The sequence below is a fragment of the Bos taurus genome, chromosome 15 (assembly GCF_002263795.3).
Source record: "Bos taurus isolate L1 Dominette 01449 registration number 42190680 breed Hereford chromosome 15, ARS-UCD2.0, whole genome shotgun sequence".
Taxonomy (NCBI): domain Eukaryota; kingdom Metazoa; phylum Chordata; class Mammalia; order Artiodactyla; family Bovidae; genus Bos; species Bos taurus.
In genome coordinates this window covers 17,978,784-18,003,716 of record NC_037342.1, presented here as the reverse complement: position 1 = coordinate 18,003,716, position 24,933 = coordinate 17,978,784, and the positions used below count along the sequence as shown (strand labels likewise).

General features: G+C 38.1%; 1 protein-coding gene across 2 annotated transcripts in view; it reads right to left on the bottom strand.

The window, feature by feature from the left end:
- Positions 1–3,558: 3,558 nt before the first annotated feature.
- The window catches only part of ATM (ATM serine/threonine kinase), a 157,096-nt gene continuing 135,721 nt past the window's right edge, over positions 3,559–24,933 (bottom strand). The window contains exons 61-65 of one of the 2 annotated variants that reach the window (XM_005215785.5): positions 24,487–24,573; positions 17,270–17,384; positions 16,494–16,557; positions 7,639–7,775; positions 3,559–7,544 (exon numbers count right to left, since the gene is read on the bottom strand). In XM_005215785.5, coding sequence (XP_005215842.1) covers positions 7,361–7,544; positions 7,639–7,775; positions 16,494–16,557; positions 17,270–17,384; positions 24,487–24,573 — 587 coding nt within the window. In that variant the 3' untranslated portion in view covers positions 3,559–7,360. The remainder of the gene's footprint in view (positions 7,545–7,638; positions 7,776–16,493; positions 16,558–17,269; positions 17,385–24,486; positions 24,574–24,933) is intronic. The other variant, NM_001205935.1, reaches the window with a different exon arrangement.

Genomic DNA, 24,933 nt, shown 5'->3' with positions numbered 1-24,933 from the left:
ATATGGGAAAAGATAGCCTCTTCAATAAATGGTGTTGAGAAAATCAGATAGCTACATGCAAAACAATAAAAGTGGACTATTATTTTTCTATACCATATACAAAACTAAATTCAAACTAAATTAAAAATTGAAGTCATAAAATTCCAAGAAGACAACAAAGGCAGTATGATCTTTGACATCGATCTTAAAAAAAAAAGGTAATACCTTTTTTTGATCTGTCTCCTCAGGCAAGGGAAAGCAAGACAAAAAAATAAACTAACATGATTATATTAAAGAAGAAAGCTATCAGCAAAATGAAAAGGCAGTCTATTGCAAAGGAAAAGACACTTGGAAAGGACAAATCCAATAGGAGGTTAATATCCAAAATATACTCAACTAAACATCAAAAAACCAAACAACCCAATGAAAAGATAGAAGTCTTGAATAGATATTTTTTCCAAAGAAGACATACAGATAGCCAACAGACATATTAAAAGATGCTCAACATCACGGATCATCAAGGAAATGCAAAACAAAACCACAATGAGTTATCACCTCATACCTCTCAAAAGAGCCATCATCATAAAAACAACAAATTACAAGTGTTGATGACAAGGATGTGAGGAAAAGGAAACCATGGTGCACTGTTTTATGAGAAAAAGTTCTAGAGGGTTCTCAAAAAATTAAGATGAGAACTGACATATGGCCCAGAAATTTCACTTCTGGATGTCTACCCCCAACAAAAAACAAAATTCAAAAAGATATACGAACTGCAATTTTCATAGCAGCATTACAATAGCTAAGAAATAAGCGCAACATGAGTGTCAAGCAATAGATGAATGGATAAAGAAGATGTGGCATATATATAATGGCATACTACTCAGCCATTAAGAAAAGAATGAAATATCACCATTTGCAGCAACACAGATGAATCTAGAGGGTAGAGTAAGTATAGTAAGTGAAATAAGTCAGAGAAAGACAAATAGTGCATTATGTCACGCACATGTGGATTCTAAAAAACAACACACAGCAAAATGAAAGAAGACTCACAGATGCAGAGAATAGGCTGTTGTCACAGGGCAGACGGTGTAGGGGGCAAAATGGGTGAAGAGAAATTAAGAGGTACAAACCTCCAGTTATAAAATAAATAAACCTGGGGGATATAATATACAGCATAAAGAATATGGTCAATAATACTGTAATAACCTTATATAGGGACAGATGGTTATCAGATTTATGCAAGTGATTTAATAATGTACACAAATGTCAAATCACCATTGAGTACACCTGAAGCTAACATAATACTGTATATAAACAATATTTCAATTGAAAAAAATAAAGTAAAAACAAAACAAACAAACCCCCCCCCCCAAAAAAAATCTGCAACCAGCTGAGTGATTACCATTTTCTCTCTTAAAATTCTTCCAACTCTTCACAATCATGGATAAAACTTTTAAATACTGCTTAAGCAGTAAGAAATATTAAGTATTTACAAAGAATTATAAATCTACAGTGAATATTCTAATACTAGGCAACATTTTGGGGTGGTTTTCATATAACTTAACATTAAGCAAAGCAGAACCAGGTTTTCAGAACTGTCAGCAGACAATTGTTTTCCTCCTAAGACTGGTTGTTCCTTGAAATAACTCATTGGATTTATAAAAAGTATACAATTTTTTTCTTGCAATGATGACAGAAAATGCATTAAGATGGCTACAACTGAAACAAAAAAATCAGAAAATAGCAGGTGTTTGTGAGGATGTGGAGAAATCAAAGCCCTTTGGCACTGTTTGTAGGAATGCAAAACACTTTGACCACTATGGAAAACAACATGGTGTTTCCATCAAAAAATCCAAAATAGAAGTACCATATGATCCAGTGATTTCAATTCTAGGTACATATCCAAAAGGATTAAAAACAGAGTCTTAAAGAGGTATTTGTACACCCCTGCTCAATAGCAGTATTATTTACAATAGCAAAAAGAGGAAAGTAACTCAAATGTTTATAAACAGATAAATGGATAGACAAAAATGCGATCTATACATACCATGGGATACTTTCAGTCTTTAAAAAAAGAATTATGATATACAGCAACAGGAATGAACATTAATAATAGGTGAAATAGTAAACCAGTGAAATAATTCAGTCACAAAAAGACAAATGCTTATAGGAGGTGGCAAGGGCAGTGAAATTCAGACAGAATATAGAATGGTGTTTGCCAAGGGCTGGGCACAGGGGAGCATGGGGAGCTGTGCATGTGTACAGAACTTCAGTTTTACAAGGTGAAAAGTATGCTGTAGATTGGCTGGACTACAGTATGAATGTACTATACCACTACTGAACTGTACACTTAAAAATGGTCAAGATGGTAAATTTTATGTTACATCTATTTTACAATTTTAAAAAATAGCAAATCACATTAATAGGTGACCAGCTATGAACACACACAAGCAACGCAAGATCTATAAGCCACATCATGACCATTTCTTTCCTGGTTTGGAAATATGTACTAACCTTACACTTTGAACATTATGTGTCAATGTTTCATGCTCTCACCATGTTAGTGACAACAAAAAATGTCTTCAGATGTTGCTAAATGGGGGCAGTGGGAAAGTAAAATAACCTCCTAAGATCTACTGCTTTAGAATTACACATTGTACATTAGTGTAAAAGTATGTACTTTTACATATTGCTGTATGTTAAAAAAAATTATACATGCGGTACCTCATGGGAAAAGTGATTTTCAGGGAATAATTTTCATTAGGTTTTTGCCTTATTCATCAAATTCAGAGTCTAATGTCTGTAAAAACTTTGTACTATATTTATGCAAAATTCACTTTTTCAGAAACTGGACAAAGGAACTTGAAACTCTAAGAGAAGACCAAAGTTACTGATTTTTTAAAAATGATAAATACGCAGAATGCAAACTTCACATTTAGAGTATCACAATCTTTGTGTCTGTCATATTGTAGTATATTTCTTATAGACTGCAGAAATGTCAACTAGATCACTCTCTGGCCTCTGCTTCCAAAAATGAGCATTCATTTGGCTTTCTGTCACAAGGTAATCAAGAAAAACTATTTAGAAAGAGATACATCATACTGGTCTGTTCCTGTGTAGCAGACTTCCCAGTTCACACTACACTGTAAACTGCCTATATACCCCAGACTAGGAGTTCTACAGGGATGGTTATGCCCTTCTACCTTACTGTTGCGAAGGAGGCAATGGCACCCCACTCCAGTACTCTTGCCTGGAAAGTCCCATGGGCAGAGGAGCCTGGTAGGCTGCAGGCCACGGGGTTGCTAAGAGTCAGACATGACTGAGCGACTTCACTTTCACTTTTCCCTTTCATGCATTGGAGAAGGAAATGGCAACCCACTCCAGTGTTCTTGCCTGGAGAATCCCAGGGACGGGGGAGCCTGGTGGGCTTCTGTCTCTGGGGTCGCACAGAGTCAGACACAACTGAAGTGACTTAGCAGCAGCAGCAGCAGCAGGTTACTGCTGTCTCCCTATGAACCAGCACCATGCTTGGCACACAAAACACTCAAAATATTTGAATACAATGAATGAGTCAGCATATATTTTTTTTAAGATTTATTTTAAAACAGGTAACAGAATAACTGCAGCCATGAAATTAAAAGGCACTTGCTCCTTGGAAGAAAAGTTATGACCAACCTAGACAGCATATTAAAAAGCAGAGACATTACTTTGCCAACAAAGGTTCATGGAGTCAAAGCTCTGGTTTTTCCAGTAGTCATGTATGGATGTGAGAGTTGGACCATGAAGAAAACTGAGCACCGAAGAATTGATGCTTTTGAACTGTGGTGTTGGAGAAGACTCTTGAGAGTTCCTTGGACAGCAAGAAGATCCAACCAGTCCCTCCTAAAGAAATCAGTCCTGAATATTCATTGGAAGGACTGATGCTAAAGCTGAAACTCCAATACTTTGGCCACCTGATGCGAAGAACTGACTCATTGGAAATGACCATGATGCTGGGAAAGACTGAAGGCAGGAGAAGGGGATGACAGAGGATGAGATGGTTGGATGGCATCACTGACTCAACGGACATACGAGTAAGTTCTGGGAGTTGGTGATGGACAGGGAAGTCTGATGCATTGCAGTCCATGGGGTTGCAAAGAGTTTCACATGACTGAGTGACTGAACTGAACTGAACAGAACAGAATAATAAAGATATACATTCAACAGTACTGAAATAAATCTACAAAAAAATATGTAATTTCATTAAGATGCAATTAAAATATTTAAAGTGGCATATATGTCCACATTTCAAGGCAGTATACTAGCTTTTAGGTAATTAAAGACTAGCCTACTTTAATCTTTAAAAAGACCAAAGTTTTTCCTCTTTGTGTTTATTTGCTTTAAGCCATATTTAAATTTTTAGCCATTTCTAAGCATATATATTTTAAGTATATACTATAATGACCATGGATTTATTTTACCTACTAATTAGGAAGATATTTTGGGGTGGTATGATCAGCACAGAGAATAGTGGAAGGGATATTATCTCCCTTAATCTGAACACAACTCTTAAGTCTATAATTTATTTGCTTTTCTAGTAGCTTCTCTCCTTGGTTTCCAGTGACCTTATGAGCAACTGACTGGTGAAGCCTAAATTCTTTTCACTTGAAAGATTTCTATGTTAAAGACTGTCTGTATTAAACCTATACCTTCTTCAGTTTATTATATTTGGGTCTTGGACAAGTTACTTTATTTCCCCAGCTGTAAGCTGAGATAATATCACTAATCTTGCAAAAGATGCTGCATATAAGGTATGTCAGGTACTCAGGATACAATAAATATTCTATCATAAATATTTAAGAAATTCAACCACTCCTTATTTGTTCCCAGTAAATTTCTATCTTATTCATTTCCAAATAGTGTTCCTGATGTCATAATTTTTAGAATCTTAATTATATCACCTATGAATTAGCTATTCCCTCTGGTTGTTATCTGGCAAGCTTTTCATAGCCTGAATAAGATAGGAGTTTTACAGCATATCATTCAAGGTTGAAAAGTAGATTAATAATGTTACTCAAAACTATCTGGATATATCAATTAGTAAGAATCAGCAATTAATTCACTTACCTATACTATCATCTAGCTGATCATTTCTTATTCCACGCATCAATATTTCAAGGTTTTTTAATTTTTAAAAACCTTTTTACTTTTCAAGGCTTTCTTAAAGACATCCTAAGTTTACTGTATTCCCTCGATTCACTGTGGTAATAAACCTACCAATATATATTAAATATTCATTTAGGAAGTTTATAAGAAAAAAATACATATCACAATAAGCTTCTAATTTCAAATGCAAAATAGAAAATTTAAAAACAGTTTCCCAGAAACCAAACTAAGAAATTTATAGTATGAAAAGTTCTGGAGATTGTTTTTGGAGAAAAGAGAAGGTGGAGAGATCAAATGAACCTGACATTGGCAAAAGAAACAAATACGAACCTGTCATCAGAAGAAACTGCTTACATAACCACCTAAGGTACAGATAAAAAGAAAGCTCTACCACCCATTTCTTAATCTCTGCAGATACGGACAGTTTCCTAAGGATGGAGGATTATAGTCAGACAAGTCAGTAGTTTTACTTGTTTGTCTATTGACAGTATGTGGACAGAAGGGTTCTGTTTCTAGCTATATATCAAACTTGATACCTAAACCCCTCCCTGCCAACAAAACACACAGAAATGCTAGATAAGATACAAGAAATGATTTTTAAATGCATAACAGAAGTTATAAGAAAGAGGAATTTCTTATGGTCAGAAATTTTCAGTTTCAGAAGGAAACTAAAAACCAGAGCAAACTTGCCAGTTTCACTAATCTATGAATTCAGCTGTAACATCTCTAAGAGGACTTTAAAAGGGCAGTGGGCAATAACTAAATGCACCTCCCCTTGTGTCCACAGTAAAGCTGGGACACACGCAGGTTTGTACCAGCCCACTAGCACAGGGACATAATGAGGGAAAATGTCTGTTTTGGCCTGGTAGTCTTCCCTCAGTAAGTGTATGGTTCTCTTCAGGTCAGGAAACCCTGAAGCCAAGAAATTAAAGTAAAAGTAGTCCTCTGTCAGTGATAGCCCTGGAACTATGACATAACCAGATATAAAGCTTTTCTGGAAAGAATTATTCTTAACCCAGGTCACTCAAGATTCCCATGAGAAGGTCCTACTGAAAATAAGCTCACCTTATATAATCACATAATACATGGATAAACAGTCCACCAAAGATAAGAACCAATAGATACAAACAGAACCTAAAGTTAAAAAAAACAAACTGGACATCATGAAACAAATAATAGGAAAATCTGAAGAATGGTACATACCTAGAAATGAATAACAACTTTTAAAGGAAAAATCTAGTGAATAGTTTAAAAAGGATATTATATAGCAAGCGACAAGAGAATTCATGAACTAGAAGACAGATATGAAGGCATTATAGAAAGATAAAGTACTGGAAACACAGAGAGCTTAAAAGATAAAGAGAATAGAATGAGAAAGTCTAATAAACATTTCTAAAAAAAAGGTAACCATACTGTATCTGTGAAATTTGTTCTCCATATTGTAACATCTTCATTATTGAGCAGCACTGAATGTGACCTTACTATTGAAAATCCAACATATTTACTTACGATGGTATATAGATGGTTACAATTTTAAAGTTTTTCCTTCCTTTTATAGACTAATATTAAATAATTAATCATTCATATATAATATCTGGGAAACAAGTTTTAATTAAAACCTCATCAAAGTTAGCAGTATATTTCTTTGTTCTGACTATAACAGTGATTTTACTGATTCAGTGATTCTACTGAAACTGATACAAGTATGTACTTGAGAAGAAAAAACAAATATTTAGCATGATTAGAGCATGATTTGGAGAAGGCAATGGCACCCCACTCCAGTACTCTTGCCTGGAAAATCCCATGGACGGAGGAGCCTGGTAGGCTTCAGTCCATGGGGTTGCTAGGAGTCAGACACGACTGAGCGACTTCACTTTGACTTTTCACTTTCATGCATTGGAGGAGGAAATGGCAACCCACTCCAGTGTTCTTGCCTGGAGAATCCCAGGGAAGGGGGAGCCTGGTGGGCTGCCGTCTATGGGGTCACACAGAGTTGGACACGACTGAAGCGACTTAGCAGCAGCAGCAGCAGAGCATGATTGACAGTTATGTCTAAAGGGCTTGAGACTAGTAATGCAGCTTTAGGGAACTGAAGCAAGTATTAAACATTTTTTAAAAAACACAGTAATTCACTTAGTTCAATATTAATACTTATTCAAAGTATGTGGGTGGGTTAACAATGAAGGCCAAAATACAATTTATAAAGGCTGAATCCAAGGCAATCACATGCATAATATCACACCCAAGCTTTCCATCCTGGGAAAAGTCGGCTGAGATTTTTCGGGTCCATGGCCTGCTGTATGAGCAAATTCACCTGTCCACCAACACTGAGCACGGTTCCTTCCTCTACTCCTTTTAGTTTCTCTTGCAGTCTCATCAAGACACGTTCAGCTACTTTGTTGAAACTCTGGTCAATATCACTAATGACAAAAACAAAGATTTTAATGAGGTAGAACAGTTTAAAGGGTCTTGGGAACAGGAGAATCAGAACAACTGTCAACAGATCCTGCTTACCTGAGATTTCGTTTGCATTCCTGGTCATCTGCATTTAGAGTGGAGTGGAGCTCACTTTCATCGTCTGGCCTCTGTTGTAAATATAAAGCTTTTAGAGGATTCATGGTCCAGTCAAAGAGAGGATCATATAGGAGGACCTAGATAGAGTACATATGCATTAGAAGAACAATGTGCACTCTGAACAGTATTATAATAGAGACCAACCACACGGCAGCTGACTGGGATGGAGGGGCAAATTTATCACATGTGCTTCATGCCTCCTTGTGGAGAAAACTGCACTAACACGATGCTCTGGGCTTCTCCTCCCATCTGAATCCATTCTTCCTCCCAACTGGGGGCTGTGACATTGTCTGACCATGGTTCCTGACAGAAACTGATCAATTAAAAGGTCATAAGCACTAGTCACGTTCTTTCCTTCTCTCTCACCTCTTGACGAGTATGGCCCTGGGTAAGAACATTTGTTTGCAGGCCCCAATTCTCCAGGTGAGCTGGACCAAGGGACAGATTAGGTTGTGGGCGGTGGACAGCAGAAGCAAGTCTATTTGGACCTTACTTCTAAGCCATATTCTCCAACAGTTGTATCAGTGATAAACCTGACATTCCAATCTCTTACTTTTTTTAGTACTATTTAATCTAATTAATTTATTATATTTCTACACTTTAAAGCTATTCTTTACTCAAGTTCAGACTATACTTTTTAAAAAAAATTTTATTTAATTGGAGGATAATTACTTTATACAATATTGTGATGGTTTCTGCCATACATCAACATGAATCAGCCAGAGGTATACATGTGTCCCCCTATTATGAACTCTTTTCCCACCTCCCTCCACATCCCAGCCCTCTGGGTTGGCCCAGAGAGAGCACTGACTTTGGGTGTCCTGCTTCATGCATCGAACTTGCACTGGTCATCTGTTTTACATGTGGTGATATACATGTTTCAATGCTATTCTCTCAGAGCATTCCACCCTTGCCTTTTCCCAGAGTCCAAAAGTCTGTTCTTTACATTTGGTCTCTTTTGTTGTCCTGCATGTAGGATTATCATTACTGTGTTTCTAAATTCCATATATTTATATTAATATACAGTATTGGTGTTTTTTTTCTGATTTAACTTCACTCATATAATAGGCTCCAGTTTCATCCATCTCATTAGAACTAACTCAACTGCATTTCTTTTTATAGCTGAGTAATATTCCATTGCCTCTTGAGAAACCTATATGCAGGTGAGGAAGCAAGAGTTGAAACTGGCCATGGAACAACAGACTGGTTCCAAATAGGAAAAGGAGTACGTCAAGGCTGTATATTGTCACCCTGCTTATTTAACTTCTATGCAGAGTACATCATGAGAAATGCTGGGCTGGAAGAAGCACAAGCTGGAATCAAGATTGCCAGGAGAAATATCAATAACCTCAGATATGCAGATGACACCACCCTTATGGCAGAAAGTGAAAAGGAACTAAAAAGCCACTTGATGAAAGTGAAAGTGGACAGTGAAAAAGTTGACTTAAAGCTCAACATTCAGAAAACTAAGATCATGGCATCTGGTCCCATCACTTCATGGGAAATAGATGGGGAACCAGTGCAAACAGTGTCAGACTTTATTTTTTTGGGCTCCAAAATCACTGCAGATGGTGACTGCAGCCATAAAACTAAAAGACGCTTACTTCTTGGAAGGAAAGTTATTACCAACCTAGATAGCATATTCAAAAGCAGAGACGTTACTTTGCCAACAAACGTTCATCTAGTCAAGGCTATGGTTTTTCCAGTGGTCACATATGGATGTGAAAAGAAAGCTGAGTGCTGAAGAATTGATGCTTTGAACTGTGGTGTTGGAGAAGACTCTTGAGAGTCCCATGGACTGCAAGGAGATCCAACCAGTCCATTCTAAAGGAGATCAGTCCTGGGTATTCTTTGAAAGGAATGATGCTAAAGCTGAAACTCCAGTACTTGACCACTTCATGCAAAGAGTTGACTCGTTGGAAAAGTCTCTGATGCTGGGAGGGATTGGGGGCAGGAGGAAAAGGGGACGACAGAGGATGAGATGGCTGGGTCACATCACAGACTTGATGGACGTGGGTTTGGGTGAACTCCGGGAGTCGGTGATGGACAGGGAGACCTGGAGTGCTGCAATTCATGGGGTGGCAAAGAGTCAGACACAATTGAGCGACTGAACTGAACTGAACTGAATATTCCATTGTGGATATGTACCACGACTTCCTTATCCATTTGTCTGCCAATGGACATCTAGGCTGCTTCCATGTCCTAGCTATTGGAAAACAGTGCTGCAATCAAGAGTAGGGTACATGTTTCTCTTTCAATTCTGTTTCCCTTGGGGTGTCTGCCCAGCAGTGCAATTGCTGGGTCATATGGCAGTTCTATTCCCAGTTTTTAAAGGAATCTCCACACTGGTCTCCATAGTGGTAGTATAAGTTTACATTCCCACCAAGAGTGTAAGAGGGTTACCTTTTTCCCACATACTCTGCAGCATTTATTTGTAGACTTTTTGATGATAGCCATTTTGACCAGCATGAGACAATTCATCATTGTGGTTTTGATTTACATTTCCCTAATAATGAGTGATCTTGAGCATCTCTTTATGTGTTTATTAGCCATCTGTATGTCTTCTTTGGAGAAATGTCTGTTTAGTTTTCTTACTTATTTTTTGATTGGGTTGTTCGTTTTTCTGGTATTGAGCTTCATGAATTGCTTGTATATTTTGGAGATTAATTCTTTGTCAGTTGCTTCATTTGCTATTATTTTCTCCCATTCTGAAGGTTGTCTTTTCACCATGCTTATCGTTTCCATCGTTGTGCAGAAGTTTTTAAGCTTAACTAGGTCCCATTTGTTTATTTTTATTTCCATTATTCTGGGAAGTAATCAGAGAAGATATCTTCAGGTGATTTTATGTCAGAGAGTGTTTTGCTTGTTTTCCTCTAAGAATTTTATATTTTCTGGTGGTACATTTAAGTCTTTTAAATCCACTTTTGAGTTTATTTCTGTGTATGGTGTTATAAAGTATTCTAGTTTCATTCTTTTAAATGTGGTTTACCAGTGTTCCCAGCATCACTTATTGAAGAGGCTGTCTTTTTTCCATTGTATATTTTTGCCTCTTTGTCAAAGATAAGGTGTCCGTAAGTATGTGGATTTGACTCTGGACTTTCTATTTTGTTCCACTGATCTATATTTCTGACACAAAGCCAGTGCCATACTGTCTTGATCACTGTGGTTTTGTAGTATAATCTTAAGTCAGGAAAGTTGATTCCTCCACTCCCATTCTTCTTTCTCTAGATTGCTTTGGCTATTTGAGGTTTTGTGTATTTTGATACAAATTGTGAAATTATTTGTCTTGTTTCTGTGAATAATACTGTTGGCAACTTGACGGGGATTGTGTTGAATCTATAGATTGCTTTTGGTAGTATACTCATTTTCACTATACTGATTCTTCCAATCCATGAACATGATATATTTCTCCACCTATTTGTGTAATCTTTCATTTCTTTCATCAGTGTTTTATAGTTTTCTATATATAGGTCTTTTATTTCTTTAGGTAAATTTATTCCTAGGTATTTTACTCTTTTCGTTGCAATGGTGAATGGGATTGTTTCCTTAATTTCTTTTTCTGATTTTTCATTATTAGTGTATAGGAATGAAAGGGATTTCTGTATATTAATTTTATATCCTGAACCTTTACTATATTCATTGATTAGCTCTAGTAATTTTCTGGTGGCCTCTTTAGGTGTTTCTATGTTGAGGATCATGTCATCTGCAAACATTGTGAAGAGTTTTATTTCTTTTCCAATCTAGATTCCTTTTATTTCTTCTTCTTTTCTGATTGCTGTGGCTAGGACTTCCAAAACTATGTTCAGTACTGGTGGTGAAAGTGGACACTTAAGTATGTCCTTCTGTCCTAAAGAGTTTCTATTGAAAGACCAGCAGTTATCCTAATGGGGATCCCCTTGTATGTTATTTGTTGCTTTTCCCTTGCTGTTTTTAATATTTGCTCTTTGTGTTTTTGTTAGTTTGATTAACATGTGTCTTGAGGTTTTTTGCCTTGGGTTTATCCTGTTTGAGACTCTCTGGGTTTCTTGGACTTGGGTGGCTATTTCCTTCCCCATTTTAGGGAAGTTTTTGACTATTATCTCCTTCAGTATTTTCTCATGCCCTTTCTGTCTTCTTCCTCTGGGACACGTATGATTTGAATGTTTGGGTGTTTAACATTGTCCCAAAGGTCTCTGAGGTTGTCCTCATTTCCTTTTATTCTTTTTTCCACTCAGCTTCATTTATTTCCACCATTCTATCTTACACCTCATTTATCCTTTCTTCTGTCTCAGTTACTGTACTATGGTTCCCTCCAAAGTGTTTTTAATCTCAGTTATTGCACTGTTCATTACTGATTGACTCTTTCATTTCTTCTATATTCTTGTTAAACATTCCTTGCATCTTCTCAATCCCTGTCTCCAGTCTATTTATCTGTAACTACATTTTGTTTTCAAGATTTTGGATCATCTTTGCTATCATTATTCTGAATTATTTTTGAGGCAGACTCCCTATCTCCTCTTTTGTTTGGTTTGGTAGGTTTTTATCATGTTCCTCCACCTGCTGGGTATTTCTCCACCTTTTCATTTTGTTTAGATTGCTGATTGGGGTCCCCTTTCTGCAGGCTGGAGGGTCATGGCTCCTCTTAATTGTGTTGTCTGCTCCCTGTGGGTGGGATTAGACCAGTGGCTTATCAAGGTTTCCTGGTTGGGGGAACTTGTATCTGTGTTCTGGTGGATGGAGGTGGATCTCTTCTCTCTGGAGTGCAATTAAGTGTCCAGTACACTCCAGTACTCTTGCCTGGAAAATCCCATGGACGGAGGAGCCTGGTGGGCTGCAGTGCAAGGGGATGCTGAGAGTTGGATACGACTGAGCGACTTCATTTTTACTTTTCACTTTCATACATTGGAGAAGGAAATGGCAACCCACTCCAGTGTTCTTGCCTGGAGAATCCCAGGGACAGGGGAGCCTGGTGGGCTGCCGTCTATGGGGTCGCACAGAGTCGGACGTGACTGAAGCAACTTAGTAGTAGCAGCAGTGAGTTTTGTGATGTTTATGGGTTTGGTATGGCTTTGGGCAGCCTGACTCCTAATATTCAGGGTTGCGTTCCTGTTTTGCTAGAGAATTAGTGTCAAGTGTCTCACACTGGAACTTGCTGGCTCTTGGGTGGAGCTTGGTTTCAGTGTAGGTGTGGGGACTTTTGGGTAAGCTTTTGTCTATTAACATTTGCTGGCATCAGGAGTTCTATGATGGTCTAAAGTTCTGGAGTTGAGCCTTCTGCCTCTGGGTTTTGGTTCTCCTCTTAGTAGCCTCAAGATTTCTCCACCCACAGAGCTTCTTTGCTTATCTTAGCTTCTTCTGTTTGCAAGTCTTTTCAGTGTCTAATCTCTGCCCTGGCATGAGGAGGTGAAGGTGGCCACTTATTCATGCTCAGTTGCTCAGTTGTGCTGTGGAGAGCAAGGGACACTGCAAACAAAATTGGCTGGTATGTGGGTATGTGTGGGGAGTGCTCACAGTGGATGGACCACTGTTTGCAGCAGCCCAAAGCGGCATGTACTTCCTGGGTCCACAGTGCTCAGGCTCCCAGGTGCTCTGCGAGGGCACTGTCCCAGGTGGACCCTGCGTTTTGTGCACTTCTCAGGTCCAAGCTGCTCAGGTGATCGGGTGCTCAATAAGCACACTGTCCCAGGTAGGCCATGAATCTCATGCACCCGCCCAGTCCTGGCCGCTTGGTTTCCCTGGTGTGCCACAAGGGCACAGTCCCAGGTGCGCTATGTGTCTTTTCTGGAAAGCTGGTCTCAGGTTGTAACACTCCTGGCAGATGTGATCTGTCCGAATCCCAGAAAGATGTGGTTTGTGACTGGCAGCCTGCTCAGTTTGGTGGGAGATGTGATCTCGGAGCCGAGACTGCAGTGGCCCCTTGCCTTTCTGCCTCTGGTTGCCGCACTCCTGCCTCTCTGCCTCCAGGAAGGGAGGGTTGTAAATGGTAGAAGGCTTGCTCTCCTTTGGTATTCCCTAGGGTGCAAGCATGCCAGGTGTCACTGTGCCAATTAGAGCCTTCCTGCAGGAAAGGTTCAGTTTTTTTTTGTCTATCTGGCAGTCCTATGGTTAGGGTTGCTATGTCCCTTTAGCCCCCTTAGATTGTCCTCAGGCCATTCAAGCCCAGTCCTTATCATAAGGACGGATGATGCAGCCCACACCTCCACGCCCAGCCCCTATTTGCTGCAGGCAAACACAATCACCTGAGCCTTTTCTCTGCAGTAATTGTGGTTAGATGCGTATTCTTGGTGTTTTATTTTCTGGTTATGTTGCCCTCTGAGATTCCAGAGCTCCCCACTGATCTCTCCTGTGAGAGGGTTTCCTCTTGTGTGGAATCTTTTTCATGACTCCCTCCCCAGGACAGGTCTCTGTCCCTAAGTCCTTTGTCTCTCTCTTCGTCTTTTATCTTTTGTTCTATCTCCTTTTGGGTTGCCTTTCTGGGTGTTTGGTGTCCTCCACCAGTGTTCACTTGTTTTGTGGAAGTTGCTCCACATTCAAATGATCTTTTGATGTATTTGTGGGTGAGAAAGTGATCTATCTCCCTGTCCTATTCCTCGCCATCTTCTATATATTATTCTTAAGGCTCTTTCTTTTTCACTTAGTTCCAAATTTGGATAAGAGAGAAAAGGTATAATTTATTGAAAACTTCTCAGAACCAAAGGTCTACTGCTATGGCTGGCATTCTGAAACCTATATATGGAGTAGTATTTGAGTACCAAAATAATTTGTAAACATAATGACAGGAGAATAGACTACAATAACATTCCAGAGGACTGGGATCCAGTAAAACTCATGAGAAGTACCCTGATAAAGCTGAAGATACAAAGTCCATAGTGAAGTCAATTGAGAAACTACTCTTGAAGATTGGGACAACCACACCAAATAATTTGAGGAAATTCAGACAGGTTTACAGAGGATAGAGTAGGCAGGTCAGTGTAAAATACACAAAGCTTATAAAGCTTATGTTACACAGTTATTGCAGGTGGAGATGCGGATCACTTCTCAAGTCTGAAACTCCCCAACAGTTTACATCTTACTCTGTAAAATCTAAAGTACTCACACTCATGTAGGAATCCCTAGATAATCTGTTCACTCTTACCTATCTAATTTTATATTCTACTACTCCTTGAACAATGAGGCTCCTGAGTAATTTGGCATTCAACCAGTAAAACTTCTGAGGCATTGAGGGAATAACCCTCTTCCGCCAAGCGGTAGCTCAGGATTCAAATACCAAAAGTGAAAGTGAAAGTGAAAGTGAAGTCGTTCAGCTGTGTATGACTCTTTATGACCCTGTGGACTGTAGCCCACCAGGCTCCTCTGTCCATGGGATTCTCCAGGCAAGAATACTGGAGTGGGTTGCCATTTCCTTCTCCAGGGGATCTTCCCGATCCAGGGATCAAACCCAGGTCTCCCGCTTTGCAGGCAGACACTTTAACCTCTGAGCCACGAGGGAAGCCAGGAACCCCTAAATCTACCCAGGCACAAAAAACTTTTTGATTGAGACTAAGCAGAGTAAAATACTGGGGAATATATTAAATTTCTTTGGATCTTAAATCAATTTGAAAAGTTTAGATTTTTTTATGGCATAAATGCAAAAAAGCAAGATAATTTAATTTTAGAACTTGATTTCCACATTATTGAGGCATCCATGTTATCATTTATTCTTGCTGCAGAACCAATGGCAAACTGTAATAAATGATAACATGTATAAAAATAATATGGGAAAAAGGAAAGCTTTTCCAGCCTTGAGAACAGCACATCCTTGGAATTAATTTTATCAACATAGTATTGGGACCTATTTTAACACTCTTTGTACCAAAAACCTATATTGCCACCAGCAGTTGAAAGATCTATGAAGAGGACTTTGGTTTATAAAGGTTGCAGACATAGGACCACACTAAAAGACTATTAATTTCACCCTCCTTGGCATATAGTTCCACTCGTTGTTGATCACAGGTTTAATGGTTAATGCCAGTGAATTAGCAGAGATTCTCAACCTTGGCTGCCAGTAGGAGAGCTTTTCTAAAATACAAGTGTTCTTGCCTCATCCCTAGAAGTTCAAATTTGGTCAACATCGATGCTGTTTAACAGAACTCTACTTCTATGCTTCTCTGAGGAGGATACTCTCATGGTCTCTTGCCCCCCGTACCCTGTACTAGGAGAGAAAAGGACTGCCTCGGGTACTCAAATCTCACTTGGGTAGAATTAATGTCATAAGCACTGGAAATTCGCTGGACTTCTTTCCTTTTCTGCCCTGATCAACATGAAGCAGTAATTCTGATGGAGTGTTTAGGCCCTGTAGGCCCAAACCCCACTCAGTGGGCTGTCCCCACATTAAGAAAGTAGAGAGGCACTGAGGTGGCACCAGTAGCAAGCCAGCTTGGCCCTCACTCCTCAGTCATGTTCCTGCAGTAACAGTGCTGACACTCTGATCTCCATCTGACTCACTACATGGTTATGAACCTGGGCAGCAGAAAGGAGATATAATTTACTGATTTCTCTTAAAACTCCAAAGGAGACCATTCTGGAAATAATACCATACAAGATAACTAAGATGTCAGTGCTGATGTATGTACTGAAGACCAGAGGTTATTTATAGTGCTGTACATTCCAAGAAACTTGAGGGGACTGAAGGCATTTCTAAACCACTATTAACTCTCCTGCTGCCAGTATCATCCCACATCTTTAAAACAAAGTACTGAACCTCAAATCAGTGCCCTCCCAACAAGACAGCAGTCTATTAGGTAGAGAAATAAAATTTTCCTAATAATATACTTTACCTCTACAATGGTTAACAGGGTTTCCTTAGAATTTCTCATTACCTCCATGGTTTTCTCACAGCATCTACAAACACATTGTAAATATGAATTTTACACGAACATTTTCAATGTATCTTTATCTCCTATATATTCCTGTCTAGTGTGCTGAAACTATGTTTGTTAATAATGCCCAAACTAATGTCTCAAAGAGCACAGTACTTGGCAGAGTGAGTTTTCAGTAGATGTTTCTGAAAAGAATATAAATAGGTATGTGAATATAAGCTTAGCATTTATAAGAATAACAAGGTACTACTATGAAACATTTCTTTCAGTTGATTATTATGGTAATCAATAGTTTACTTTCACTAGAATCTGCCAAGTTAAAAGTTGAGTGTGTAGACTAAAGAAAGAATATTGAGTATGTAGACCTATGCTGGGAAAGCAGGAATTGGTATCACACCATAAACTTCTTTAGAATAAATTATGCACCCAAGAATGAGTACCTAATAGAAGTTCTGATCAATAAACAAAGATTTAGCTAGGACAGAGGTGTGAAAACTAAAGGCAGGCTGCTTTCAGAGGTAGTAAGGGAGAACAGTATGTGTATTATATTGAGTGACATCCTAGGTGGTTTGAAGGAAGGGGAAATTACTGTTTTTACCCATAGTCTTTTCCTTAGTACTAGTAAAGCACTGGAATGTGATTCTAGCAGTGAATTCTACAATCTATAGAAATCAATAATCTGAATAATTTTTACACCAAAAATCATCTACCCTACCTTACCTTATTTGGCTTACCTTCTGAAGACACCTTCAACACCAGTAATGCCCATTCCATCCACAATATCTCTGGTAAGTCTAAAAGGAACTGTTTCAGGAGTAGGAAGGATTTTGCCCTGTTCAAAAGCAACTCCTAAAGTAAAAAATATAGTGAGGTTAGGAGGTCACAGAGCTAATTTCTTTCCTCTCAACTGGCCTGTGAACTTTGCAGAGGCACCAAATAACTTGTCACCAATATTCAATCAGTATTAGAACAAACAGTCATTTGTTCTATGCTCTGCCTGCCTTCTTTATCTTCAAAATGCTCCAGAAAAATCAACCTCAAATTTTAAAAAACAAGTTTAAAAATTATTTATTAACATGTAATCAGAGAAACCTATATTAAAGGGTGACTTTTAAGAATGAGGTAGTGAAGGGTAGAATTTAAAATGCAGAAGATATGTATATATATATATATATTTTACCCATTTTCCCCCAATGGTAACATCTTGCAAAAAACTATAGTACAATATTACAACCAGGATGTTGACACTAATACAATGAAGATATAGAATATTTTCATCACTATAAGGATCTCTCATGCTATATTACTGTTGTTCAGTCGCCAAGCTGTCTGACTCTTCATGACCCTATGGACTGCAGCAGACCAGACTTCCCTGTCCCTCACCATCTCCCAGAGTTTGCCCAAGTTCATGTCCATTGAATTGATGATAACATCCAACCATCTCATCCTCTGTTGCCCCCTTCTTCTTCTGTCTTCAATGTTTTCCAACATCAGGGTCTTTTCAATGAGTCAGTTGTTCATATCAGGAGGCCAAAGTATCAGAACTTCAGCTTTAGCATCTGTCTTTCCAATGAATATTCAGGGTTAACTTTAAGATTGACTGGTTTGATCTCCTTGCTGTCCAGGGGACTCTCAAGAGTCTTCTCCAGCATCACAGTTTGAAAGCATCAATTCTTTGCGCTCTGCTATATTAGATTATGCTATATTAAGCACATCTATTTACCTCCCAAGGCCTACCTCTACTCTCTCTTCTTCCAGTAATCGCTAATCTGTTTTCCATTTTTATAATTTTGTAATTTCATGCATGTTATATAAATGGAGTTAAACAGTATGTAACCTTTGGGGATTAGTTTTTCACTCAACATAATTCTCAAGAGAATCATCCAAACTGTCATCTATACTGAGTTGTATTCCACAGTATGGATGTACCATTTTGCTTAAACATTTGCCCATTTAAAGGACATCTGGATTGCTTCCAATCTGGGGCTATTACGAAGAAATCTGCTATAATTGGTGGTATAGGTAAGTATCCTTTTGTGTGCTGAATTTACTAACTGTATATCTTCTTTGATGAAATGTCTATTCATGCCTTTTACCCATTTAATAACTGTTTTTGTTTTGTTTATACTGGTGAAGTTTGAGAGTTCTTAGGGACTGTGCTTTAGGTGTCAAGTCTAAGGACTCTTTGTCTAGCCCAAGTTGCTGAAGATGTTCTCCTTTTCTTTCTCTGTTGTCATACTGGATGATTTCTACTCTTCTGTCTTCATGTTCACTGATCCTTTCTTCTGCTTCTTGAGCTTAACCACTGAGTTTTAAAAAATTTTAATTATTGCATTTTACTGTTCTAAAATTTTCACCTGGTTCTTTCATATGTCCTATTTTTATGCTGAGACTGCTTCCATGTTGAGACTTATTACCTTTTCATTTCTTTTAAACATGTTTGCAATTACTCCTTGAAGCATTTTTATGATGGCTGCTTTAAAATCTTTTTCAGATAATCCTTTGTCATCTTAGTGCTGATATTTATTGTTTTTCATTCAAACTATGATTTTCCTGACAAATGATTTTCAATTGAAATCAACCTTTCTGTATATTACGAGACTCTGGATTTATACTTCTGCTTTTGCTGCCTTTTGAAGTAACCATACTGAAGTAACTGCTAAGTGATGATAGAAGACCAGATTCCTCACTTGCCCTCCTCTGACATCCAAGAGGAGAGGGGGTTCCGGGCTATAGCTGGGTGAGACTGGGGAGAGGGGGTTCCTTGCTATAGCTGGGTGAGACTGGAAGTCCAGGCTTCCTGTATGGTTTCCACTGACACCACAGGTGAGCTGGAGGAAAAACAAGGTTTGAAAAATATAGACAAGGAGGTAAACAGAATATATGTAACAGTGAGATGGTCTAATATATTGTTACTGGAGTCCCAGAAAGAGAGGGGAGAATCTGGATGGGTACTATGACATTACTATGACTTAAAATATAGCAGAAGTGACACTGTGCCAGTTGCATGCTAGCTCTTAACTTCCACTTCCTTCCTCTTGGAGCCCTGAGATGTGTTATAAGAAATTCAGGTTATATGGCTGATTCATGTTGATGTTTGGTAGAAACCAATATAATACTTTAAGGTAATTATCCTTCAATTGAAAAAAAAAAAAAAAAAAGACCTCAGGCAAATAAGAACAAATCTTAGGGAGAGCTACTTTTAAAAAAACTAATATACTTTTAATCACACACACACACAAAGTTCAGGTTACTCTGCTATACAAAGAAGGTCACATGGAGGAGCAATGAAGCATCAAACGTGTAAGAAGCCATCCTAGACACTGGCCCAGTTTAACCCTAACGCAAATTCAGCCCCAGGTTCTGACTACAATAGTATGAAAGATCCTAAGTTAGAACCGTCCAGCTGAGTCCAGTCAACCCATAGACTGTGAGAGATAATAATCGTAGTTTTAAGCTACTAAGTATAGGGTGGTTTCTTATGCAGCAATGGATAGTCAAAGAGATACACAGAAAAGTGAATCAATTAACAAAGCCATTCAAGTGTATGGTTATCGAGATTTTACAAAACAAATCTATGTAGCCAGCATTCCAGAAGCCCCACCCCATCTCCCTAACAATCATGAACTACCTCTTCAAAGGGTTACCACTATCCTGACTTCTAACACTGTAGGTTAATTTTATCAGTATTATACAGTATATATTTTTTCATATCTAGATTCACTTAATATTGTATTTGTGAGTTTTCCATGTTGTGTGTGGCTATAGTTTATCCAATCTCATTGTTATATAGTATTTCATTCAATGAATACAATACAATTCATTCATCCATTTTCCTATCCAAGTGCTAACCAGGCCCAATCCTGTTTAGCTTCCAAGATCAGACAAGACTGGATGCATTCAGGGTGGTTATAAACTATTCATTCATTCTATTTGTGATGGGGATTGGGGCTATTTCCAGTTTGGGGTATTATGAATAGTACTACTATGAACATTCTTATACACATGGTGTGTATTTCTACTGCAGTGGAATTGCTGGGTCACAACTCCCAGCTTTAGCAGATAATCCCAAACAGTATCACAAAGTAGCTATACCAATTTACCTTTCTCACTTATAGATGCATTTAGCATGGCCTGAACATAGGTTGGCATACTACTATCTCTACTTTGTCCCTTCCAGACCACTGTCCTTTCATTCTTATGCAAAATTTCACTCCTCTACTGAGTTCCCATATTCAGGCTCCAACAACTCCACTCATTTTCGTATTTACTATACCCCAGCTTCTAAGAATTACTCTCAAATTCATTGAATGTTGACATGGATCTAGCTCACGATCTTTCTCTCTCTGTCCTAACTCTGGAATTCGTTCTGGGGAAAATCATATAATATCCTTGATCTTATCTGTTCTAATGAAATTCAGTTTTACTCTCTCTTAGCAAACCGCTAAGTGAAAACTTACACTATAAAACTTCAGTTCAGTTCAGTCGTGTCCAACTCTCTGTGATGCCATGGATTTGCAGCATGCCAGGCTTCCCTGTATATCACCAACTCCCGGAGCTTGCTCAGACTCATGTCCATCGAGTTGGTGATGCCATCCAACCATCTCATCCTCTGTTGTCCCCTTCTCCTCCTGCCCTCAATCTTTCCCAGCATCAGGGTATTTTCCAATGAGTCAGCTCTTGGCATCAGGTGGCCAAAGTATTGGAGCTTCAGCATCAGTCCTTCCAATGAATATTGGGAGTTGATTTCCTTTAGGATTGACTGGTTTGATGTCCTTGCAGTCTAAGGGACTTTCAAGAGTCTTATCCAACACAACAGTTCAAAAACATCAATTTTTCAGCACTCAGCTTTCTTTATGGGCCAACTCTCACATCCTGGAGATGTGAGAACTCCTGGAAAAACCATAGCTTTGACTAGATGGATCTCTGCTGGCAAAGTAATGTCTCTCTTTTTTAACATGCTGTTGCTAGGTTGGTCATAGATTTTCTTCCAAGGAGCAAGCATCTTTTAATTTCATGGTTGCAGTCACCATCTGCAGTGATTTTGGAGCCCAAGAAAATAATGTCACTTTTTCCATTGTTTCCCCATCTATTTACTATGAAGTGATGGGGCTGGATGCCAAGATCTTCATTTTTTGAATGCTGAGTTTTAAGCCAGTTTTCTCACTCTTCTCTTTCAAGAGGCTTTTTAGTTCCTCTTCACTTTCTGCCATAAGAGTGGTGTCATCTGGATATCTGAGGTTATTGATATTTCTCCCGGCAATCTGGATTCCAGCTTGTGCTTCATCCAATCTGGCATTTTGCATGATGTACTCTGTCTTTAAGTTAAATAAGCAGGGTGACAATATACAGCCTTGACATACTCCTTTCCCAATTTGGAACCAGTCCATTGTCCCATGTCCGGTTCTAACTGTTGCTTTTTGACCTGCATACAGATTTCTCAGGAGGCAGGTAAGGTGGTCTGGTATTCCCATCTCTTTAAAAATTTTCCAATTTGTTGTGATCCACACAGTAAAAGGTTTTATCATAGTCAATGAAGCAGAAGTAGATGTTTTTCTGGAATTATCTTGCTTTTTCTACAATCCAATGGATGCTGGCAATTTGATCTCTTGTTCCTCTGCCTTTTCTAAATCCAGCTGGAACATCTGGACTATAAAACTTACCATATCCTAAAACAGTACTTCCTAAGTAATCTTAAATTCTACATTCTAATTAAAACCTCTTCTCTTTCTATCCCTTTATTCTTATTAAATAATCTTCAAACTCATCGAGATTTCTAGTCTGTTAGTCTCTCTTGTTTCCCTACTCAGCTCAGGGTATAGCCTGCAAAGTTGATTACTCTTACTAGTACTTTAAATCTTCCTGGCCCCTTGTTCCTCTATGCTTACCATTTCAAAGTAGAACTTAACTCTAAGGATACTGAGGACTGCTGGAAGAAATCATATGATGATACTACAAATTTAGGATTATTATCCTAGGAAAGCATCCCTTAAAATGCTTGGCAAGTCTTATATATCCCTTTCTAGTCAACTTGTGGTCTCATTTTCATGGTACCCCTTTAAAAATTTTTATTGTTCTTTTAGGGTCAGTTACCATCCCTCCAATTCTTAGCAAATAAACATGTTTTTCAGTTCTCAATAGCAAATATAATTTCTCAAATTCCCCTCTGGTCAAAAACTTTCCTAATGATAATGTGTTCATCCTTTCTTCTACATGCTTCCAGTATTAAGCCGATTCTACACACTCATACTTTATGATTTCCCTTGCTATTTTAATTATCTTTTTGTCTCTCCTATAAGTACCTCCCATCTTAAGAAAGCAAATGAGCACGTTCTCTGGCAGTCCAGTGGTTAGGACTCCACACACTCACTGCCAAAGGCCCAGGTTTGGTCTCTGGTCAGAGAATTAAGGTCCTACAAGCCATGCAGTGTGGCCAAAAAAAGAAAGAGAGCAAATGAATAAGAATAAAAACACCTCAAAATTCCAAACATGGGTGGGAGAGGGGGCCAAATATGTACCTCCCATCTCTGTAACAAATTTCTCTTCATTCTTCTCTTACTTCTAAACTTCTTGCAGAACAGTTCCACATTATTATTACATGTCCTTAACTTCCAAACCTCCATTCAATCCTTGCCTTTTCACAATCTCACTTCCTCCATTCTATCCAAAGTTTACTAAGATTGATTAATTAAGTTCAAAGGCCTATTTTCAGCATTCATCTTATTTGACCTTTCTGCATCAGATACTACTGAGCACATCGCTTCTTCGTCCATGAAAATTTATTCTCTCTTGGCTTCCAAGATAGCCTTACTTCTAATTTCTATGATTCTATTACTTGCTGGTTATTCCTCATTTTTTTTTTTCTGACTCAGCCTTTTTCTTCCCCTTCTTTCTTTTGGGGCCTGCTGTGTAGGTTGTGGGATCTTTGTTCCCCAACCAGGAAATGAACCTGGGCCCTGGGCAGTGAGAGAGCTGAGTCCTAACCACTGGACCACTGGGGAATATCAAAGACTCAGACTTTTGAATGTTAGTATTCCTTACAATTCTATCCTTAGTCTTCTTCATCAAGAATGATGTATAAGATTAGAACCTCCTCTAGTCCAGTGACTAACTGTACTCTATTTGCTTAAGGTTCTACATCTCTTATTATTTTCAACATCTTTATTTTCCTATATATTAAAATGCCTACTTCCCCTGGAAATGCCATTAATATCTCAAAACTACGCACAAAACTAAGCTCACCAGCTTCTTATTTTCCACAAAACCTGCTGTTCTCCTTAGTTAGAAGCTTCAATTATCTTGGAGTCCCCTCTCTCTTCATTTCCACATCTTACATCACTGGTGCAAAATTACTACAAAAATGTCCCTAAATCCAATCTCATGGTCCATACAACTTTAGTCCAAATTATCTCTTGTCTAAACTATTATAATCTCCCCTAACTTATATTCCTACTGCTAATACTGTTCTCCAAATTATCTTTCCAATAAACAGGATTATGTCCTCATCAAATATATCTTCATTCACTTTCCATTGTTTAAAAGATTAAAGTTGAAACTTCTTGGCCTGGCTTTTTATAATCTCGTACCAGTCTATATCTCAAGCTACTCAACTACATACAAACTTCACTCCAGCCACTCTTAATTTCCCATTCCAACAACATGCTATATCTTCAATATCCTTCCCCTCATTATCTGCTCTATCTTCTCTCTAGATTATCCTTTCTTTCTTTTCGACCTGGCTTAAATGTCACTCATTATCTGAGGCAGAATTAGCTACTCCTTCCAGTATCACTGTGTTTAAGTTTAAAAAAAAAAAAAAAAAAAACAATATTTATTGTTTTGATATATCTGTCTCTCTTTCATACTTGCAATCCTGGTAGGCAAACAACAACAAAAATTTCTTGATGACCAAATATTTACTGAACAAAGAAATATATCTTTGGTTACTTACCTAAATCTATATGTACAAGTTCTGCTGACTGCTCATTTATCAAGATATTCTGTACATGTCTATCACCAAGTCCAAGTATGTAACCAACTAGAAAAAAAAACAACAAAAAAACCCTGAAATCACTGATATCATCTATTTCTATAACACAATTAGCCATAATTTGAACTAATACTATTGACTATTAGGCTTTTGTGCCTACTAAAGGAAATTTTGTATATTTTGTACATTTCCTTTTGGCCATGCTCAGTTTAAGTCAAATCTTGCCAGCTATTCTAATTTATACTGCATTTTACAAATCCTAGATGACTTTTTAAATTTTTTTTCCTTTACTAATATGTACATATATTCAAATATTTGTACTTCAAAATAAGTGTGGTTAAAATTGAGACCCATTATTTACCAAAGCAGTACATTATATATAATCAAATATTTATTAAGTATACTTTT